The 21,576-nt window shown below is 47.9% G+C and overlaps 1 protein-coding gene across 1 annotated transcript; it reads right to left on the bottom strand.

Moving 5' to 3' along the window:
• Positions 1 to 13,910: 13,910 nt before the first annotated feature.
• On the bottom strand, positions 13,911 to 15,701 carry LOC123396585. The gene is made up of 2 exons (XM_045091479.1): positions 15,524 to 15,701; positions 13,911 to 15,429 (listed from the first exon to the last, which is right to left on the bottom strand). The coding sequence occupies exon 2, from the start codon at positions 15,262 to 15,264 to the stop codon at positions 14,248 to 14,250; it is 1,017 nt and encodes a 338-aa protein (XP_044947414.1). The 5' UTR covers positions 15,265 to 15,429; positions 15,524 to 15,701; the 3' UTR covers positions 13,911 to 14,247.
• Positions 15,702 to 21,576: the final 5,875 nt, after the last annotated feature.

Here is a 21,576-nt window from a genome sequence, read left to right as displayed (position 1 = left end):
AGTTTTTACATAATAACTGTGAAGATGACATGCTTGATACTACCGGCCATACCACTTGTTTTTCGTCAACGTCCAAGAAAGCCATCTCGTACGTTAGAAGAGATAGATGGATTTGATGCGAAATATGATGGATGTTGTATTGAGCCTTATGGACGAGTATATATAGGAGTGGACACTTGGAGGGCAAGAAGCCTTTCCTAGAGATAAGGTAGGAGATGGTTTACAAATCCTAGAGTATCAAATACATGTACGCCAAATATATCTCTAACATCCCCCACAACCGTAGCGACAGTGTTGCGAACAACAGGAGCATCGAGGACGGCCAGACTAGAGAGAATACCTGTCGACGGGCTAACAACCCTCCCCCCTCCCCCCCCCCCCCCCTCCCCCGACAGTCATAGCGGGAGCGTAGGGGACGATGTCGCTGTTGGGGAACGTCGCATGGGAAACAAAAATTTTCCTACGCGCACGAAGACCTATCATGGTGATGTCCATCTACGAGAGGGGATGAGTGATCTACGTACCCTTGTAGATCGTACAGCAGAAGCGTTAGAGAACGCGGTTGATGTAGTGGAACGTCCTCACGTCCCTCGATCCGCCCCGCGAACAATCCCGCGATCAGTCCCACGATCTAGTACCGAACGGACGGCACCTCCGCGTTCAGCACACGTACAGCTCGACGATGATCTCGGCCTTCTTGATCCAGCAAGAGAGACGGAGAGGTAGAAGAGTTCTCCGGCAGCGTGACGGCGCTCCGGAGGTTGGTGATGATCTTGTCTCAGCAGGGCTCCGCCCGAGCTCCGCAGAAACACGATCTAGAGGAAAAACTATGGAGGTATGTGGTCGGGCAGCCGTGAGAAAGTCGTCTCAAATCAGCCCTAAAACCTCCGTATATATAGGTGGGAGAGGGAGGGAAGAGGCAGCCTCAAACCCTCAAGGGTTGGCCGAAATTGGAGGTGGAGGAGTCCTACTCCAATCCTACTTGGAGTAGGATTCCACCTTCCCACTTGGAAACTCTTTCCACCTTGTGTTTTTTCCTTCTCAAACCTTATGGGCCTTAGTGGGAACTTATTCCAGCCCACTAGGGGCTGGTTTATCTCTTCCCATAGCCCATGAGACCCCTTGGGGCGTGACACCCCTCCCGATGGTCCCCGGCACCCCTCCCGGCACTCCCGGTACACTACCGATGAGCCCGAAACTTTTCCGGTGACCAAAACAGGACTTCCTATATATCAATATTTACCTCCGGACCATTCCGGAGCTCCTCGTGACGTCCTGGATCTCATTCGGGACTCCGAACAACATTCGGTAACCAACCATATAACTCAAATACGCATAAAACAACGTCGAACCTTAAGTGTGCAGACCCTGCGGGTTCGAGAACTATGTAGACATGACCCGAGAGACTCCTCGGTCAATATCCAATAGCGGGACCTGGATGCCCATATTGGATCCTACATATTCTACGAAGATCTTATCGTTTGAACCTCAGTGCCAAGGATTCATATAATCCCGTATGTCATTCCCTTTGTCCTTCGGTATGTTACTTGCCCGAGATTCGATCGTTAGTATCCGCATACCTATTTCAATCTCGTTTACCGGCAAGTCTCTTTACTCGTTCCGTAATACAAGATCCCGCAACTTACATTAAGTTACATTGCTTGCAAGGCTTGTGTGTGATGTTGTATTACCGAGTGGGCCCCGAGATACCTCTCCGTCACACGGAGTGACAAATCCCAGTCTTGATCCATACTAACTCAACTAACACCTTCGGAGATACCTGTAGAGCATCTTTATAGTCACCCAGTTACGTTGCGACGTTTGATACACACAAAGCATTCCTCCGGTGTGAGTGAGTTATATGATCTCATGGTCATAGGAATAAATACTTGACACGCAGAAAACAGTAGCAACAAAATGACACGATCAACATGCTACGTCTATTAGTTTGGGTCTAGTCCATCACATGATTCTCCTAATGATGTGATCCCGTTATCAAGTGACAACACTTGCCTATGGCCAGGAAACCTTGACCATCTTTGAACAACGAGCTAGTCAACTAGAGGCTTACTAGGGATAGTGTTTTGTCTATGTATCCACACAAGTATTGTGTTTCCAATCAATACAATTATAGCATGGATAATAAACGATTATCATGAACTAAGAAATATAATAATAACTAATTTATTATTGCCTCTAGGGCATATTTCCAACAGTCTCCCACTTGCACTAGAGTCAATAATCTAGTTCACATCACCATGTGATTCCAACGAATCCAACACCCATATAGTTATGGGGTCTGATCACGTCTTGCTCGTGAGAGAGGTTTTAGTCAACGGTTCTGAAACTTGCAGATCCGTGTGTTCTTTACAAATCTTTATGTCATCTTATAGATGCTGCTACTACGTGCTATTCGGAAATGCTCCAAATATCTACTCTACTATATGAATCCGTTTCACTACTCATAGTTATTCGGATTAGTGTCAAAGCTTGCATCGACGTAACCCTTTACGACAAACTCTTTAACCACCTCCATGATCGAGAAAAAATTCCTTAGTCCATTAGTTACCAAGGATAAATTTTGACCGCTGCTAGTGATTCAATCATGGATCACTCTCTGTACCTCTCAACAGACTTTGAGTCAAGGCACACTTCAGGTGCGGTACACAGCATGGCATACTTTAGATTCTACGGCTAAGGCATAGAAGACGACCTTCGTCTATTCTCTTTTATTCTGCCGTGGTCGGGTTTTGAGTCTTACTCAAATTCACACCTCACAACGCAACCAAGAACTCTTTCTTTGCTGGTCTATTTTGAACTCTTTCAAAAACTTGTCAAGGCATGTATCTTGTTGAAACTTCCATTAAGCGCTTTCGATCTATCTCCATAGATCTTTGATGCTCAACGTTCAAGTAGCTCAATCCAGGTATTCCTTTGAAAAAACTCCTTTCAAACAACCTTGTATGCTTTACAGAAATTCTACATTACTTCTGATCCACAATATGTCAACCACATATACTTATCAGAAATTCTATAGTGCTCCCACTCACTTCTTTGGAAATACAAGTTTCTCATAAACCTTGTACAAACCCAAAATCCTTGATCATCTCATCAAAGTGTATATTCCAACTCCGAGATGCTTGCACCAGTCCATTGAAGGATCACTGGAGTTTGCGTACTTGCTAGTATCTTTTAGGATCGACAAAACCTTCTGGTTGTATCACATACAATGTTTGCTCAAGGAAACCGTCGAGGAAACAATGTTTTGACATCCTACGTGCAATATTTCATAAATAATGCATCAACAACTAACATAATTCTAACAGACTTTTAGCATCGCTACGAGTGAGAAAGTCTCATCACAGTCAACTGTTTGATCTTGTCGAAAACATCTTTGCGACAAGTCGAGCTTTTCTTAATAGTGACTTATCACCATCATCGTCTGTCTTCCTTTAAAGATCCATTTTTACTCAATAGTCCTATGACCATCAAGTAGTTCTACCAAAGTCTTCACTTTGTTTTCACACATGGATCCTCTCTCGGATTTCATGGCTTCCAGCCATTTGTCGGAATCTGGGCCCACCATCGCTTTCTCCATAACTCGTAGGTTCACTGTTGCTCAACAACATGACCTCCAAGACAGGGTTACAGTACTACTCTGCAGCAGTATGCGACCTTGTCGACCTACGAGGTTTGTAGTAACTTGATTCGAAGCTCAATGATCACCATCATCAGCTTCTTCTTCAATTGGTGTAGGCGCCACAGGAACAACTTCCTACGCCCTGCTACACACTAGTTGAAGTGATGGTTCAATAACCTCATCAAGTTCTACTACCCTCCCACTCAATTCTTTCGAGAGAAACCTTTCCTCGAGAAAGGATCCGTTTCTAGAAACAAACACTTTGCTTTCGGATCTGAGATAGGAGATGTACCCAACTGTTTTGGATATCCTATGAAGATGCATTTATCCGCTTTGGGTTCGAGCTTATCAGACTGAAACCTTTTCACATAAGTGTCGAAACCCCAAACTTTCATGAAACGACAGTTTAGATTTCTCTAAACCTCAGTCTATACTGTGTCATCTCAACGGAAATACGCGGTGCCCTATTTAAAGTGAGTGCGGTTGTCTCTAATGCATAACCCATAAACGATAGTGGTAATTCGATAAGAGACATCACAGTATGCACCATACTAAATAGTGCGTGGCTATGATGTTCAGACACATCATCACACTATGATGTTCCAGGTGGCATGAACTGTGAAACAATTTCCACATTGTCTTAACTGTGTACCAAAAACTCGTAACTCAGATATTCATTTCTATGATCACATCGTAGACAGTTCATCTTCTTGTTACGACGAACTTCACTCTGAAACAGAATTGAACTTTTCAATATTTCAGATTTGTGATTCATTAAGTAAATACTTCTGTATCTACTCAAGTCGTCAGTGAAGTAAGAACATAATGATATCCACTGCGTGCCTCAGCATTCACTGGACTGCATACATCAAAATGTATCACTTTCCAACAAGTTACTATCTTGTTTCATCTCAACGAAAACAAGGCCTTGCTCATGTGGTATGATTTGCATGTCACTAGTGATTCGAAATCAGGTGAGTACAAAGATCCATCAGCATGGAGCCTCTTCATGCAATTTATACTAACATGACTCAAGCGGCAGTGCCACAAGTAAGTGGTACTATCATCATTAACTCGTATCTTTTGGCACCAATGTGTCACACTACAATCGAGATTCAATAAACCATTGAAGGTGATTATTCAAGCAAATAGAGTAACCATTATTCTCTTTGAATGAATAATCGTATTGCAATAAACACGATCCAATCATGTTCACGCTTAACGCAAACACCAAATAACAATTATTTAGGTTCAACACCAATCCCGATGGTAGAGGGAGCGTGCGACGTTTGATTATATCAACCTTGGAAACAGTTCCAACACATATCGTCACCTCGCCTTTAGCTAGTCTCCGTTTATGCCGTAGCTTTCATTTCGCGTTACTAATCACTTAGCAACCGAACCGGTATCCAATACCCTCGTGCTACTAGGAGTACTAGTAAAGTACACATCAACATTATGTATATCACATATATACTTCTCTCGACTTTTCCAGCCTTCTTATCCACCAAGTATCTAGAGTTGCTCCGCCTCAGTGACTGTTCCCCTTATTATAGAAGCACTTAGTCTCGGGTTTGGGTTTAATCTTGGGTCTCTTCATTAGTGCAGCAATTGTTTTGCCGTTTCACGAAGTATCCCTTCTAGCCCTTGCCTTTCTTGAAACTTAGTGGTTTTACTAACCATCAACTATTGATGCTCCTTCTTGATTTCTACTTTCGCAGTGTCAAACATCGCGAATCACTCAAAAGATCATAGTATCTATCCTTGATATGTTATAGTTCATCACGAAGCTCTCATAGCTTGGTGGCAGTGACTTTGGAGAACCATCAATATCTCATTTGGAAGATTAACTCCCACTTGATTCAAGCGATTGTCGTACTCAGACAATCTGAGCACACGCTCAACGATTGAGCTTTTCTCCTTTACTTTGTGGACAAAGAATCTTGTTTGGAGGTCTCGAACCTCTTAACAAGGGCACAAGCATGAAATCACAATTTCATCTCTTCGGAACATCACTTATGTTCCGTGACGTTTTACAACGTTTTCGGCGCCTTTGCTTCTAAGCCATCAAGTATCTTGCACTGAACTATCGTGTAGTCATCAGTAACGTGTATGTCGGATGTTCATAGCATCCACAGACGACGCTCGAGGTGCAGCACACCGAGTGGTGCATTAAGGACATAAGCCTTCTGCGTAGCAACGAGGACAATCCTCGGTTTTACAGACTCAGTCTGCAAAGGTTGCTACTATCAATTTTCAACTAAATTTTCTCTAGGAACATGTAAAAACAGTAGAGCTATAGCGCAAGCTACATCGTAATTCGCAAAGACCATTAGACTATGTTCATGACAATTAGTTCAATTAATCATATTACTTAAGAACTCCTACTCAAAAAGTACATCTCTCTAGTCATTTGAGTGGTACACGATCCAAATCCGCTATCTCAAGTCCGATCATCACGTGAGTCGAGAATAGTTTCAGTGGTAAGCATCCCTATGCTAATCATATCAACTATACGATTCATGCTCGACCTTTTGGTCTCATGTGTTCCGAGGCCATGTCTGCACATGCTAGGCTCGTCAAGCTTAACCCGAGTGTTCCGCGTGTGCAACTGTTTTGCACCCGTTGTATGTGAACGTTGAGTCTATCACACCCGATCATCACGTGGTGTCTCGAAACGAAGAACTGTCGCAACGGTGCACAGTCGGGGAGAACACAATTTCGTCTTGAAATTTTAGTGAGAGATCACCTCATAATGCTACCGTCGTTCTAAGCAAAATAAGGTGCATAAAAGGATTAACATCACATGCAATTCATAAGTGACATGATATGGCCATCATCACGTGCTTCTTGATCTCCATCACCAAAGCACCGGCACGATCTTCTTGTCACCGGCGCCACACCATGATCATCCATCAACGTGTCGCCATCGGGGTTGTCGTGCTACTTATGCTATCACTACTAAAGCTACATCCTAGCAAAATAGTAAACGCATCTGCAAGCACATATGTTAGTATAAAGACAACCCTATGGCTCCTGCCGGTTGCCGTACCATCGACGTGCAAGTCGATATTTCTATTACAACATGATCATCTCATACATCCAATATATCACATCACATCATTGGCCATATCACATCACAATCATACCCTGCAAAAACAAGTTAGACGTCCTCTAATTTTGTTGTTGCAAGTTTTACGTGGTGACCAAGGGTATCTAGTAGGATCGCATCTTACTTACGCAAACACCACAACGGAGATGTATGAGTTGCTATTTAACCTCATCCAAGGACCTCCTCGGTCAAATCCGATTCAACTAAAGTTGGAGAAACCGTCACTTGCCAGTCATCTTTGAGCAAAGGGGGTTACTCGTAACGATGAAACCAGTCTCTCGTAAGCGTACGAGTAATGTCGGTCCAAGCCGCTTCAATCCAACAATGCCGCGGAATCAAGAAAAGACTAAGGAGGGAAGCAAAACGCACATCACCGCCCACAAAGCCTTTTGTGTTCTACTCGAGAAGACATCTACGCATGAACCTAGCTCATGATGCCACTGTTGGGGAACGTCGCATGGGAAACAAAAATTTTCCTACGCGCACGAAGACCTATCATGGTGATGTCCATCTACGAGAGGGGATGAGTGATCTACGTACCCTTGTAGATCGTACAGCAGAAGCGTTAGAGAACGCGGTTGATGTAGTGGAACGTCCTCACGTCCCTCGATCCGCCCCGCGAACAATCCCGCGATCAGTCCCACGATCTAGTACCGAACGGACGGCACCTCCGCGTTCAGCACACGTACAGCTCGACGATGATCTCGGCCTTCTTGATCCAGCAAGAGAGACGGAGAGGTAGAAGAGTTCTCCGGCAGCGTGACGGCGCTCCGGAGGTTGGTGATGATCTTGTCTCAGCAGGGCTCCGCCCGAGCTCCGCAGAAACACGATCTAGAGGAAAAACTATGGAGGTATGTGGTCGGGCAGCCGTGAGAAAGTCGTCTCAAATCAGCCCTAAAACCTCCGTATATATAGGTGGGAGGGGGAGGGAAGAGGCAGCCTCAAACCCTCAAGGGTTGGCCGAAATTGGAGGTGGAGGAGTCCTACTCCAATCCTACTTGGAGTAGGATTCCACCTTCCCACTTGGAAACTCTTTCCACCTTGTGTTTTTTCCTTCTCAAACCTTATGGGCCTTAGTGGGAACTTATTCCAGCCCACTAGGGGCTGGTTTATCTCTTCCCATAGCCCATGAGACCCCTTGGGGCGTGACACCCCTCCCGATGGTCCCCGGCACCCCTCCCGGCACTCCCGGTACACTACCGATGAGCCCGAAACTTTTCCGGTGACCAAAACAGGACTTCCTATATATCAATATTTACCTCCGGACCATTCCGGAGCTCCTCGTGACGTCCTGGATCTCATCCGGGACTCCGAACAACATTCGGTAACCAACCATATAACTCAAATACGCATAAAACAACGTCGAACCTTAAGTGTGCAGACCCTGCGGGTTCGAGAACTATGTAGACATGACCCGAGAGACTCCTCGGTCAATATCCAATAGCGGGACCTGGATGCCCATATTGGATCCTACATATTCTACGAAGATCTTATCGTTTGAACCTCAGTGCCAAGGATTCATATAATCCCGTATGTCATTCCCTTTGTCCTTCGGTATGTTACTTGCCCGAGATTCGATCGTTAGTATCCGCATACCTATTTCAATCTCGTTTACCGGCAAGTCTCTTTACTCGTTCCGTAATACAAGATCCCGCAACTTACATTAAGTTACATTGCTTGCAAGGCTTGTGTGTGATGTTGTATTACCGAGTGGGCCCCGAGATACCTCTCCGTCACACGGAGTGACAAATCCCAGTCTTGATCCATACTAACTCAACTAACACCTTCGGAGATACCTGTAGAGCATATTTATAGTCACCCAGTTACGTTGCGACGTTTGATACACACAAAGCATTCCTCCGGTGTGAGTGAGTTATATGATCTCATGGTCATAGGAATAAATACTTGACACGCAGAAAACAGTAGCAACAAAATGACACGATCAACATGCTACGTCTATTAGTTTGGGTCTAGTCCATCACATGATTCTCCTAATGATGTGATCCCGTTATCAAGTGACAACACTTGCCTATGGCCAGGAAACCTTGACCATCTTTGAACAACGAGCTAGTCAACTAGAGGCTTACTAGGGATAGTGTTTTGTCTATGTATCCACACAAGTATTGTGTTTCCAATCAATACAATTATAGCATGGATAATAAACGATTATCATGAACTAAGAAATATAATAATAACTAATTTATTATTGCCTCTAGGGCATATTTCCAACAGTCGCGCCACTGACCCATGGACTGCAGTGGAAGCCAATGAGTTGCTCAAGCGAGGTGATAGCCCTTTGTGCCGTTGTCGAGGTAGTCGAGACCGTGGATGGTGTAGCCGTGGTCGAGGTAGCTGTGAAAAGAATATTGTGGTCGATGTCGAGTCAGGGTAGCCGGTGACGAGGAAGTCATCGTGGAGTCGTGGGTGCAAGGAGGCGTCGAGTAAGTCATAGGCGCGATGTCGAAGTAGTGATGCGCCAGAAAGAGGGCGTTGTTCACGATGAGTCGCGTCGGGTTTGCCAAGCCCGGGGACACATAATGGACGAAGGCACACATCGGTGTTGCCAGCACCGGGCATGTGTAGACGAACGAAGTCGATGTTGGCAATGCACCGCTCGAGGCTTGCGAGGACTAGGAGCACATCGGGGACGAAGGCACATGTTGTTGCCAGCATCGGGCATGCGTAGACGGGGACCTGCACACAATTTGTACGCCACGTTGAGGGGTCTAGGACAAAAGGACTCGGTGATGGTTGTGACGCAAATCAGCGGGAGGCCGAAGTCGCGTGCTGTTGTCGGAGTAGATGACGATGACACTTAGGATGAGATGGTGCTGGACAAACATAAATGGGGTGGAGTGGTGGGGCAGCTCGGGCGGGCGACTTGCCGCAGCGCCAAAGAAACGGGGCGACGCGGCTAGGGTGGGCGAGTCGTAGTGGCACCGAAGAGGAGGGGTGGATGCGGCCTAATGGCGGCCGCTAGTTAGGAGTGTGGCATCGATGCTCGAAGTTCGCGAGGAAGAACTTGACAGCATGACGAAGACCGACGCGGACGGTGACTTTCCCGTGCTGAGGGAGTCGTCATGGCGCATGCCACATAGAAGTTGACACACGCGGACGACGGAGTGGGCCACATGTCGCGGCGCTATAGCCCGAAGGGGCCACGCAGTGACAGCGCGCAGGTCGGGGAAACGACGGGAAGACTTCGGGGCGGCGGCATGGACCGTGAGCCACGACGTGACAACCCAAAGGGGAGGCGCAACGGTTGAGGGCGGGTCGGTGCAGCCATGGGGATGGCCTCGGGCGATGGCGGGGACCGCGTGTCGCGACACTACAGCCCGAAAGGCCGACACAATGGCAACGCACGAGCCGGTGCAGCCGCGAGGAGAACCACGGGGCGGCGGTACTGCGGCTCGATGGGGCGACGCACCGGCAACCCGTTGCTTGATCGATGGAGGGACGCGCTTTACTAGGGACAGTCTTCACGGGACATGCGGATGCGTGTGCAACCGACGGGCCAGGTCGGGTGCCCGACGTGGATGAGGCTGATCGCAGGTGAGCGGGTGATCAATCCAATCGCGAACGTGGGCGGGAACGTCGCTCGGTGGAGGCGGGGTGGCGGATAAGTCTGAGATGAAACCGGAGCGAGCAACGACCTTCGCCGTGAGATGACGTGTGTACGAGCCCAACGCGGTCGGAGCCAGCAGCCGATCCGATGCATCCGATGAGGCTGATGAAGCCAACAGCCAGCAGACGACGTTCCCTACGCGGACGGAGCCGGCAGCCGACGAGGCGATGAAGCCGGCCCCGGCAGCCGGCCCAAGGCAGTCGGTTGGGCAACTGTACGATGCGACGAAGGAGGGTGGTGATGAAAAGGTCCCGGTCGGAGTAGGGCGACATGAAAGAAGGAGCACAAGCGACAGCCGTAAGGGGAAGCCACGTAGCCCGAGGCCGACCGATTGGAGAAGAGACCGGGTGGTTGCACCGATGTCGAAGTAGAGGCGCGCGGTCGACAACGGCGACAGATGACGCAAATCGATCTTAGATTGCAAAACCAAAATGAAGATGTCGATCAAAGTGACCAGCGGGAGAGAGAAGACCCGGATCAAAAGATTGGGGAAAAGACTCTCGAGGGCAGCCGGTAAACACGACCGACGGACGAATCCTAGGTACGGGCGACAGGACCCCTGGTGACGGTCATGGAGGATGACCGCCCCGGGGGCGGCGTGGAGCGGAAGCAGCGGACGGCGGCTAGGGTTGAATCGGTTAGGTTGATACCATGTTAGAAGAGATAGAGGGATTGGTGCGGAATATGATAGATGTTGTATTGAGACTAATGGATGAGTATATATAGAAATACAGACTTGAAGGACAAGAAGCGTGTCCTACCTAGAGATAAGGTAAGAATGGGATTACAAATCTGAAAGTACCAAATACATATACATCAAATATATCTCTAAGAGCATCTATAACCGGACGCCTCAAATGACCCTCATTGCCCACGGACGTGTCCGATCAGTGACCGGACAGGAGAGAGAAGAAAAAGAAGTGACCCAACCGGAACCCTCGTATCATTCATATACGCCCGGGTTGTCCTTGATCCCTCGTATACATCTCAAATATAGGGAGTATATGAGGGCTCGCGGGCGCGTCCGGGCATTCCGTCACGTAGGATGCGATTCCATCTTGAACCACATTTTTCTTTTCTTTATTCATTTTTTTCTCTTCCTCTTCGTCAATCACATGTAAGTGATCGAACACATGAAAAAAAAGAGTAAAAAGTGTGAAGAACATGTCCGATCACTAACTAGGAGGGTCCGCAGACATTTAGAAAGTCATATTTGTTATATCTGTTTGTAGATGCTCTAACATGATAGTACCATGGTAGAACCATACGTTGATGAGACATTCTGATGTGGACCGTATAGTTGTGAGACATGAGTCAGCCATGACTCCATTCCCTGAAGTCTGTGTCCGCGTATGTTTATGCTTTCGTAATTAGAAGCATATAGTAACAACAGGTGCATCAAAAGATAACGTATATATTTTATTTTATTTTGAAACAACTAGGCTGCTCGTCGGTTTCTATTATAGAAACCGCCATAAAGTATGTGGGTTTGCATGCATTGACCGAGTCACACATCACGGGCACGCCGGTGTAATATTGACATCATATTCGGGTGGCGACTGGTGCCGCTGAACAGCCAAGCAAAACCTAAGTGTCATCCCACCACGGGCGGTGAAAAAGTCGAAAACTTTGGGCTGAAATCAATTTGATACTGCCTCCAATTATGTGATCCCTCCAGTCCAGGCGTACGTGCGAAGAAGTCTAAGAGCAATTCTAGCACACCCCGCAAAACGACCGGTTCATAAAAAATCCGACGACTATACAGATTTAAACTCATTTTCCTGCCAAAGCAAACACTGCAAAAGCGGCCTGACCTGGATTTTTTTGCAGTGGTCCATAAACGCGACCCTCGACCGATATAACTGCGGGTTCGACCGTTGGATCCGGGTCGAAACTCTATCCCTCCGCCGCCGCGAAAAGCCCCCCCCCCTCCCGTCCGCCTCATCGTCGGCGCCTCCAATCCGCCGCTGCGCGCCTCCATTACGCCGCGTAGCCGCTCCAATCCACCGCCGCGCATGGCCAGCTCCGGTAGTCGTAGGGACGACGACCCCGAGAGGGCTCGTCGCGTCATATCCGACGCCGCCCGTAAGCGTGCCGCCCGCCGGTACACGCGATGGGCCTGACGCCGCCGCCGTCGCTCCTCCGTCGTGAGACAGAGGAGTACGACCGCGCGCGCGGCCGCCTCTTCTCCAGCAGCAGCTCAATCGAGGCGTCGAGCTCCCGCTCGTCCTCCTCCATCCCACCGGTGAAGAGGGAGCTCAAAAAGCTCCCATCGGTGAAGATGGAGCCGGAAGCCGAGGCGGTGCCGGAGCGACGTGCCGGGGCCGTCGTTGGACCGGAGGACTTCCTCCCTCCGGAGGAGGCGGATAGCCTCCTGCCCGTGCTGCTGGCGCCGAGTGCACGAGAGACGGAAGAGGACCAGCAGCGCCGCCGGAGGGAGGAGGAGATCGACACCGTGCTCTACGAGCAGGGTGTCGCGTCGGCCATCGTCTTCGGCCACAAGGTGGAGGAGTGGCGCCGCGAAGCTACTGCGCAGAAGCGCATCTACGTCGAGCTCTCCTCCGACGAGGACGACGAGGACGACGACTGAATGTAGGCTATCTACTATTGCACGAGCTCGACTCCGGAGAGCTCCATTTTGCGTAGTGCGGTAGTATAGGTAGTAGCTCGAGTAGGTGATGCCCCCTCTAGTACTGAATGTAGTGTTGTATGATCATGAATGTAGTGTCGTATGATCATGACTGTGGTCCTGAACATGCCCGCGAATGTTTATTTTTTAAATTATGCAGTTTTATTATGCGAATTCTGTTCTGCAGCGCAACTTTTCGTCCCTCAAAACCCCACTTCGTCGAACTGCAAAACGCGTTTGCAGGTCGTGATTATACAGGGTCTGCTAGAGTTGCTCTAACTAGACCATCCGCATCCACCCGTACGTACTCCGAGTGCCGAATCTAGCAGGGGGCTTCGATAGGCTCGAGCCCCTCCCCCCCCCCCCCCTCTTTCAAAAATAGGAAAAGAAAAATTACTTTTATTTTATATATTTTTTGTTTTTATTTGGATCAAAGAATTAAGAATTATTAACTTTTTATACACACATTGTAACTTTGAGCTTCCCCTTCATGTTCTTCCAAGATTCGCCATTGCGTACTCCGTGGGCTCGACAGGTAACAGGAGAGATTGACTTGTAAATCACTCGAAAATGATGACCGAACAAGCAAATTTAATTTATTAACGAACCACCTAACCGGTTTGGCCACCACTCTATCTCCCACCATTGCCATTCCCACGCTAAGCATCCAGCAAGTACGTACGTCGTCCTCAACGCTTTCGGTCGCACCGTCACCTTCTTCTAGCTCTAGCTAAAGCTTCCTCGCCCCTGCCGGCCGGTGCGCGAACCACATCATCCTCCACAACTTATCTCCATCCATCACTATCACCATCCACAGTTTATCGCTCCATCTCCGTACCGCAAAGAACCCGGCCTACTCGAGCACTATACAGATCATCTTGATCGATAAGTAATCCATCTCATCTTGATCGATAAGTAAGTAAGTAAGTTACCACCAGACATGACACAACAGCTTTTCATCTACCTTTGATGTACAATCGTGTTTGTTGTTTTCTCGTGTAAGAAAATGTGATGGAACGAACGAACGAACACCTCGCAAGTTCAGAGACCGGGACAAGGTACGTAGGTAAGCTTCTCATCCTGCTTGGGACATGTCATCCTGCTTTGGACGTGGACACGTATGGTGAGATTAATTCCGCGGTTTCCACTGGATGGCTGGCGAGAGTGCGTGTCCGGGCCCGCCGGCGACGGCGAGAAGCACGAGCACACATCCACACACCGGAGAGACCGAGAGCGCCTGGTCACCGGCCGTCGCCGCGCGGCTTCGGGGATAGGATCCAGTGCTGGCCATGGGGGCGGACGGTGAGGCCCTTGACCCTGGCGAAGAGCGTGACGGCGCGCCGGACGCCGCGGTCGTCGGCGGCCGTGAAGTAGTCGTGGCCGAACATGACGCCGCCGGGGCGCAGCACGGCCCATGCCAGGTTGATGTCCGCCCACGCCGAGTGGAAGTCGTGGCCGGCGTCCACCTCGATGAGGTCCGCGTAGACGCCCCACCGGCACAGCGCCCCGAGCGTGGACGCCGTGGAGAAGGGCAGCGGCAGCACCGTGGCCGCGGCCTCGGGCCCCGCGGCGAGCACGTTGGCCATGAACTGTGGCAGCAGCAGAGCGTCGCCGTGGCGCTGCTGCGGGACGTCGCGGCGGAAGCGGCCGCGGAAGGCCGGCCAGCCGCGGAAGTCGTCCACGCAGAGGATGGCCGGGAACAGCGAGAGGTTCCTGGCCACGGCCGCCATGTGCAGCGCCGATGCGCCCAGGAACGCGCCCAGCTCCACGATCACGTCCGGCCGCACCTCCTCGATCAGCTCCGCGAACACCGCCCCCGTCGACCCCCACCCGCGCGGCCGCGCCGCCGCCGGGTGCAGCAGCGCCGCGGTGTGCGCCGGCGGGAAGCTCGCGTACGGGCTCTCGCCGTCGAACAGCTTATCAAGAAGCGTCTTCACCACGTCCTCGGCCGGCACCGGCTGCCCGCACTCGTCCCCGAACCTGAACAGGTCGTGCGGCGGCGAGCGCGGGTAGCTCGTGCCCGTGCCGTTCGACGAGGCGGGGACGCTGGAGGAGGCAGCGGTGAGGTGCGCGGCGTGCGGCCGTATGACAGTCTGCGACGGCTTGGGCGTGGGCGGGCGGGCGGACGACGAGACGATGCCGAGCGAGTAGCCAACAGAGAAGACGATGAGGAAGGCGGTGACCCGCGGGAGGTGCGGCCGGAGCCTGGCCGGCACGCCAGACGCCGCCGCTGCCGCCGGAGGCGCACGCGGCTTCATGATCACGCACGCACGCCGGCACGCGGCTCTTCTTGTTGGATGTCCGGGCTATCAACCGGGAAAAATCTCAACTTTCGATCAGGATCCTGGAGGTTGGTTGGGGATACCGCATTTATAGATGGATAGATGGCGGGAGCCGAGCCGAGGGGCTGTTAGCTTGGCGCTCTGTGCTCCCCTTGTTTCGGGGGGGAAGAGAGATGAGATATCAGATATGCACCAACGAAACGAGAGGAGTACAAGACTGGGAGAAAGTTTCGACCTTGTCGTGTTGGTGAGGGGTGACTGCTCTGCTCTGCTTTGACGACGGGTTGGTGAGTTGTGGGTGGTGAATCTGATCGCGGTTGGTTTGGGAGCATCGGAAAAACATCAGGTAGTGGAATTTCGTGCATGCGGGAGAGAATGTCAGGAGGCCTTTCCGTGGCAGGAGGATAGTGTCAGTGTGGATACTCTGGCACTCACTGACTGTAGCCTGGTCCCTGGAGAATCTGGTTCGGCCACGTACTGTCCCGGTGAAGGTGCAACTAACTCTCATGTGTGGCGCCAATGGGGTTGTGTGTGTGTGTGTGGGGGGGGGGGGGGGGGGGCTATGCTTGGGCTGCCTTCCCCTTTGCATAGTTGCATTGTCAATTATTGGCCTAACGGCATCTGCAACGCTTACCCGTAAAACGGACACCGTATCCATCCATAAAAGGGAAGACGTGGATACGGAAACCGTTCATTCAACACTACATGTTATTCACCGAACAGTTGCCGGACATGATGAGTATCATAGAAGCGAATGGTACACACACGGCGGTCGGGGGAGAGGTGTGGAACGGAGATGGAGGAAAAGCGACGTGTAGCATAGATATACCGTTGGAGGTGACGGGCTCGTCGAGTTCCAGCAAGCGTGTGGCGTGATGACCGGGGTGATGAAGCGATAACGAAGGCAAGGTAGAAAAACTAAATGCGCGAAATGGGAGGATAGAGGTGTGAGGTTTGGGAGGGATTCTGGATGGGCCGGGGGTGTCGAAGTCCTACGTGGGTGCTTTTCAGACTCCCGCAATGTCTTCCTCCTCTCACCCCCAGTTTATTCGGGTTGTTGAAAAAAGTACGCCCAGACCATTTAACGGACCGATACAAACCCACATCAATGGCTAAATATGTCGGGATCGCACGACCCCGATGGTTTTAGCGTCCGCTTTGGAGATGCCCCAAAACCCCTTAGATAAAACTATTGGCCTAGAAAAAAGAACAGGATTTCACAATCTTGAAGCAACCAGGTAGGTTACTGGTCAAATACGGCTTCTATAACAATTCTCTGTGAACATCAGCGACACCATACTACCAGAGAGTCATCCATCCCGTTTGTCAAATTGTCAACATTCTAGAGAGCCTTAAGCTTGGTGATCAAGCATGCATGGCTAATAGTCAAGCTTTGCGTTCAAAGCAGTAGTGCGAGTGTCAAGGAAGGGTGACGGCAGATTGAGCTAAGTCAGTGAGAGCCTGTCATGATTGAGTAGGATTAAGTGGCTACCGAGTGTGTCGGTAGGTGGACGCGTTGGTTCGAACCGAGCTGTCAGGCGAGTGAGCCGCACTGCTGCAGCTGCACCAGCAAGCACGGAGCTACAACACCGGACAATCAGTATAGCTGCTGAGTACTGAGTAGCGGCATAATTAGCTCCATCGATCAGGTATGTTCTCTACTAGAGCAGCTCGCTGCCCCCTCGGGGTTTAAGCTCCGTTTTATTCAGTGTACCGGATTTGTTGGGAAATGACATTTTCAGGTGGGAGTATGTGCCTTATCATCGAAAGTGTCTCCCGAGCTCAAATGAGCTTGGTAAACAGTAAAAAATAAACTAATCCTATTTTTAACAAACATTGACAAAATTTTGAAGTGCTTGCAAAAACTCCTCATGGAATCACATTTTCGTTGGTAAAAAATCAATGCTCCAAAATACTTTGAAAGTAGTATTTTCGGAGTGTCAATTTTTTTGGCCATGCCTTCTAAGAATGTGATTACATGATAAATTTTTGCACGCACTTAAAACTTTTAAACTTTTGTCAATGTTTGTCACAAAAGAATCATAGTTATTTGTTTATTTTTTGATTTTATTGTTCGCTGAGCTCATTTGAGCTCACGAGCAGAAACTTTGCGTCCCTTTATCATGGGCAATTTGGAAGTACCGAAAAAACCATGTCTTTAACAAAATTTCAGATCATCTCCAGATCCTCGTCGACATTTCTTTTTTCCAGGGCGGCAAATGCTATTCAGACCGCGGCCAACGTCTTCCGGTCCGTATTGACGACTTTCCGAATGTATTTTATCTATGTTTTACGAAAAGGATCCAAATCTATTATTCAAATTCACTGGAAATACAAAACACCTCAAACATAATAAAAAATATCCAAATTATGGGACCATCAAAGGACCACTACCGTTGCTGGAGCGAGCCGCCGGCGCGTCAATATTGTCACTCCCATACCGAAGCCAGTTTGACTGTGTTAATGGCAGTCGGGAAGTCATGCACGTGCCCCTACGGGCCAGCGCCCTAGAGCCACGGCCATCGCCGTTGAACCCTTGAATAAATATGATTCACCTGACATCGAATCTCGCCACACGACGAGAAACCCTAACCTCACGCTCCCAAAGAGATGGTAGAAATTTATGCTAGAATGATAACCCACAAGTATAGGGGATCACAACAGTCTTTGCGGGTAGTATTACACCCTAATTTATTGATTCAACACAAGGGGAGCCAAAAAATATGTATTGGTCTTAGCAGCTGATTTGTCAATTCAACCGCATCTGGGATATCTCTCTGTAGCAAAAGTTTTAGTAGCACACTAAATAGTATTCCCCTCGTTCCTAAATATAAGTCTTTGAAGAGATTTCATTAGAAGACTACATACGAAGTAAAATGAATGAATCTACACTTTAAAGTATGTTTATATACATTCGTATGTAGTCCTTTCATAGAATCTCTAGAAAGACTTATATTTAGGAGCGGAGGGAGTAGTAGTAATAGAAACGGTAACATCAGCAGTATTATAGTGATTGTAACAGTAGTAAGAGCAATAATAACTTAGCAAGATCCAATATAGGAAAAGCGTAGGCATGTGGAGTTATCCACTGGATAATGATTTAGATGGCATTTAATATGTAATAGTTACACACTAGAACGCCACACAACTAACTTCAGTTCATCAATATAATGTAGGCATGTATTCCGTATATGGTCATACGTGTTTATAATAAGAACTTACATGATATTTTTTGTCATACACTCCCGTGATAAGGGGGTCCATAAGAAACTAAGCGATATTAATGCCTCCTTTTAATAAAGAATTAGAACAAAGCATTAACATATAGTGAATACATGAACTCCTCAAACTACGGCAATCACCGGAAAAAATCTCAATTGTTGTCACATTGGGGTATGCGGAGCATGATACGTAATATGTGCATATAACTTGTAAAATAGGATATAAAGCATTATCATATTCATAAAAAACATAATAGGTTCAAATCTGAAATCATGGCACTTGGCCCATAGTTACAAGCATTAAGCATAGCAAAGTCGTAATAACATTAATCTCAGAACATAGTGGATACTAGGGATCAAGCCCTATCAAAATAACTCGATTACATGATCAATCTCGTCCAATATCATCACCGTACAACAAGCCTACACCTGAATTAATCACTCCTGATGGTGAGCATCATGGAATTGTTGATGAAAAAGGGTTCGTGATGACGACAATGACGAATCCCCTTCTCCGGAGCCCCAAACGGACACCGATCAGCCCTTCCGTGGAAGAACAGGTGGTGACGACGACCTCATCTCGTAAAACGCGATAAAAACTTCCTTCCTATTTTTTCTTCAAAAATAATAATTTATAAGACTGGAATTAGGGTCGAAGGAGCCACGAGGTGGCCCTAAGCCATCAGGGCACGCCCAGCGGGTGGGCGCGCCCTGTTGGCTTGGCACCAACAGGTGGTCCTCCCCTATGGTGGGTCTTTACTTCATTATTTTTCTATATTTCAGAAAAAATCCACAAAAAGCTTCATCTGATTCTGAGAACTTTTATTTCTGCATAAAACCAACACCATGGTAGTTTTGTAAAAAAATATCGTTAGTTCGATTAATTTCATTTAAAATGATGCAAATTAGAGTCGAAAATAAAAGCAAAAGTGTTTGGAAAGTATATATGTTTGGGACCTACCATGGAGCTCCATCAACTAAGTCCAGATGGACAAACTCGAGAAAGATCATAATCCAGAAGACAAAACTCAAAAAAAAGTGTCATCATCAGTCCAAGTGTCGCACGTGTGAGGAATAAAACTCTACCTAAACTACTAACCGAAGCAGAGGCACCGGGATTCCCTTCCCCGGCATTAGCCGCCGGAGTGACAAGCAGAGGGAGTCGAATCCGTGAGCTCACCAATGAAGCCTAGAGGGAAGAGTTTGCCCTAGCCACCAAGGGATAGAGAAGAAAAAGCTACAACGCTCATGATGTTTCTACAAGCTCATGGGTTTAAATAAGCTTGCTCCTCCGAGATGGAGGCCCAAGGCGACAACAAGCTTTGCTCATGGCGAATCGTCGATACATGCAAGAAGAAAAAGACTTCAGCATCCCCGGTAATTTGGTTGTATATACTCTTCTTCTTCTTTAAGCATGCATTTATAAGGACATGTCATATTTGGTACTCCCTCCGTTTCATAATATAGTGCATCCTCATTTTCAAGCTTGAAGTTTGATCATAAATTTGGTCAACAAGACCGATTGCGATCGGAGCAAAAATTATATCACTAAATTCGTATTGAAAATACGAATCTAGTGGTATAATTTATGCTCCCGCCACGGTCTCGTTGGTTAGATTCATGATCAAACTTATATCTCGAGAAACGCGGGCGTACTACATTGTGAAATGGAGGGAGTATATAACTTTAGGCCTTCCTGGACGAAAAAAAGTTCATGGTCGATATTTTACTACACCGGTACCATTCACCATATGGAGTACGTAGTATGTCAGTATACATTTCTTTGTGTGAAACTAAAAGCAGTAATAATACATTTATGCGGTGAAACCAGCCCTGCGATGGACACAAACACAAGTTAAAAGTGGAGGTCTGCCGGTGGCTTGCGCCGGAAACGTTAGAATCCACTTTGCGGCATTGGGACGCCACGCATCGGCGCAAAAGGTCAGAGGACTGGATCAGCATCCGTCTAATCATGGCTGGCTCATTAGCCTCGATCCCGAGCGGTACTAGCCAGCTCCTTTTTCTCTTCTCCCAGGGCAGGGGGGCACAGGCTTCCATCACGGCGATCGGGATACTCCAGCACAAAAAGATGGCACTTCTCCCTCCGTATGGCGGCTGCATCGATGAGACGGCGAATGGAAAAGGGACCTCCTATATTAGGACTCACGGATCTGGCTTTCACCTTTCAGGTAGTAAGAAAGGGTTCCCTCGACCACAGAAAAAGAGGCGCCAAATGCTGGAAAAAAAAGCAGGAGGAATAACCTTTTATAGGGGATAGATAAATGTATAATCGCCGTGACTTCGACTAGTCGGCATAAACTTCTAACCAAAAGATACCCGGACATGGGAAACTGAAAAGGACTCTAGCAAAAGAGACCACCATCGTCCAAAGCAGACAACGATGCTAAAACTTACTCCCACCATTAAAAAAATATAAGGTGGTGTTTCTTTATATAGACTTTTTCCTTTAGGGATTAAAAAAAGTCCCTTTTAGTACCATGTAAAAGAAACAGGAAGGACTTTTAGGGACTAAAAGGTGGTGTTTGGGACTAAAGGAAGAAGTCCTTATGGGAGAGTCTTTTTGAAACTTTTTTATATTTTTTTCAACAGTGCCTTACTTTTAGCATGCCATTTAATAACTTTTAGTACATTACTAGGGGTAACATGGCCTTTTTGCATGTCATTTAGTGTCTTCTAATCCCTATTTAGTTCCTAAAAAGAAACAAGTAGGGACTAGAGACTTTTTAGTTGGGACTCCTAGGACTTTTTAAAGAAACAGGGCCTAACAGGGCCTAAGAGCGTTTAGTTCATGTACTAACCAGTAAATTAATCTGCACTATGGTTTATTTGATTCGTACGAATTCAAAAAGGCAGAGATAATAAAAAAAACATATAGGATTGCAATGCCACCTTCTCCTTAACTGTACAGGCTTTTGGTTTGTTTGTTTGCAACATAGGAAAGGAACAAAGAATCCTTTGCAAGAGGTTTGAGAGGACGTAACTTTCATATGTTATGTAATACAAACAAATCCTTGGAAAACATTCCTATTGGATTCAAACCTACGAA

Source organism: Hordeum vulgare, chromosome 5H, assembly GCF_904849725.1.
Source record: "Hordeum vulgare subsp. vulgare chromosome 5H, MorexV3_pseudomolecules_assembly, whole genome shotgun sequence".
NCBI classification, from domain to species: Eukaryota; Viridiplantae; Streptophyta; class Magnoliopsida; order Poales; family Poaceae; genus Hordeum; species Hordeum vulgare.
The sequence above is the reverse complement of the archived record's forward strand: the minus strand, read 5'-3'. Positions and strand labels throughout refer to the sequence as shown.

Coding starts and splice junctions, on each gene's coding strand:
- LOC123396585 (XM_045091479.1), bottom strand. CDS start 15,264: ATGAAGCCGCGTGCGCCTCCGGCGGCAGCGGCGGCGTCTGGCGTGCCG.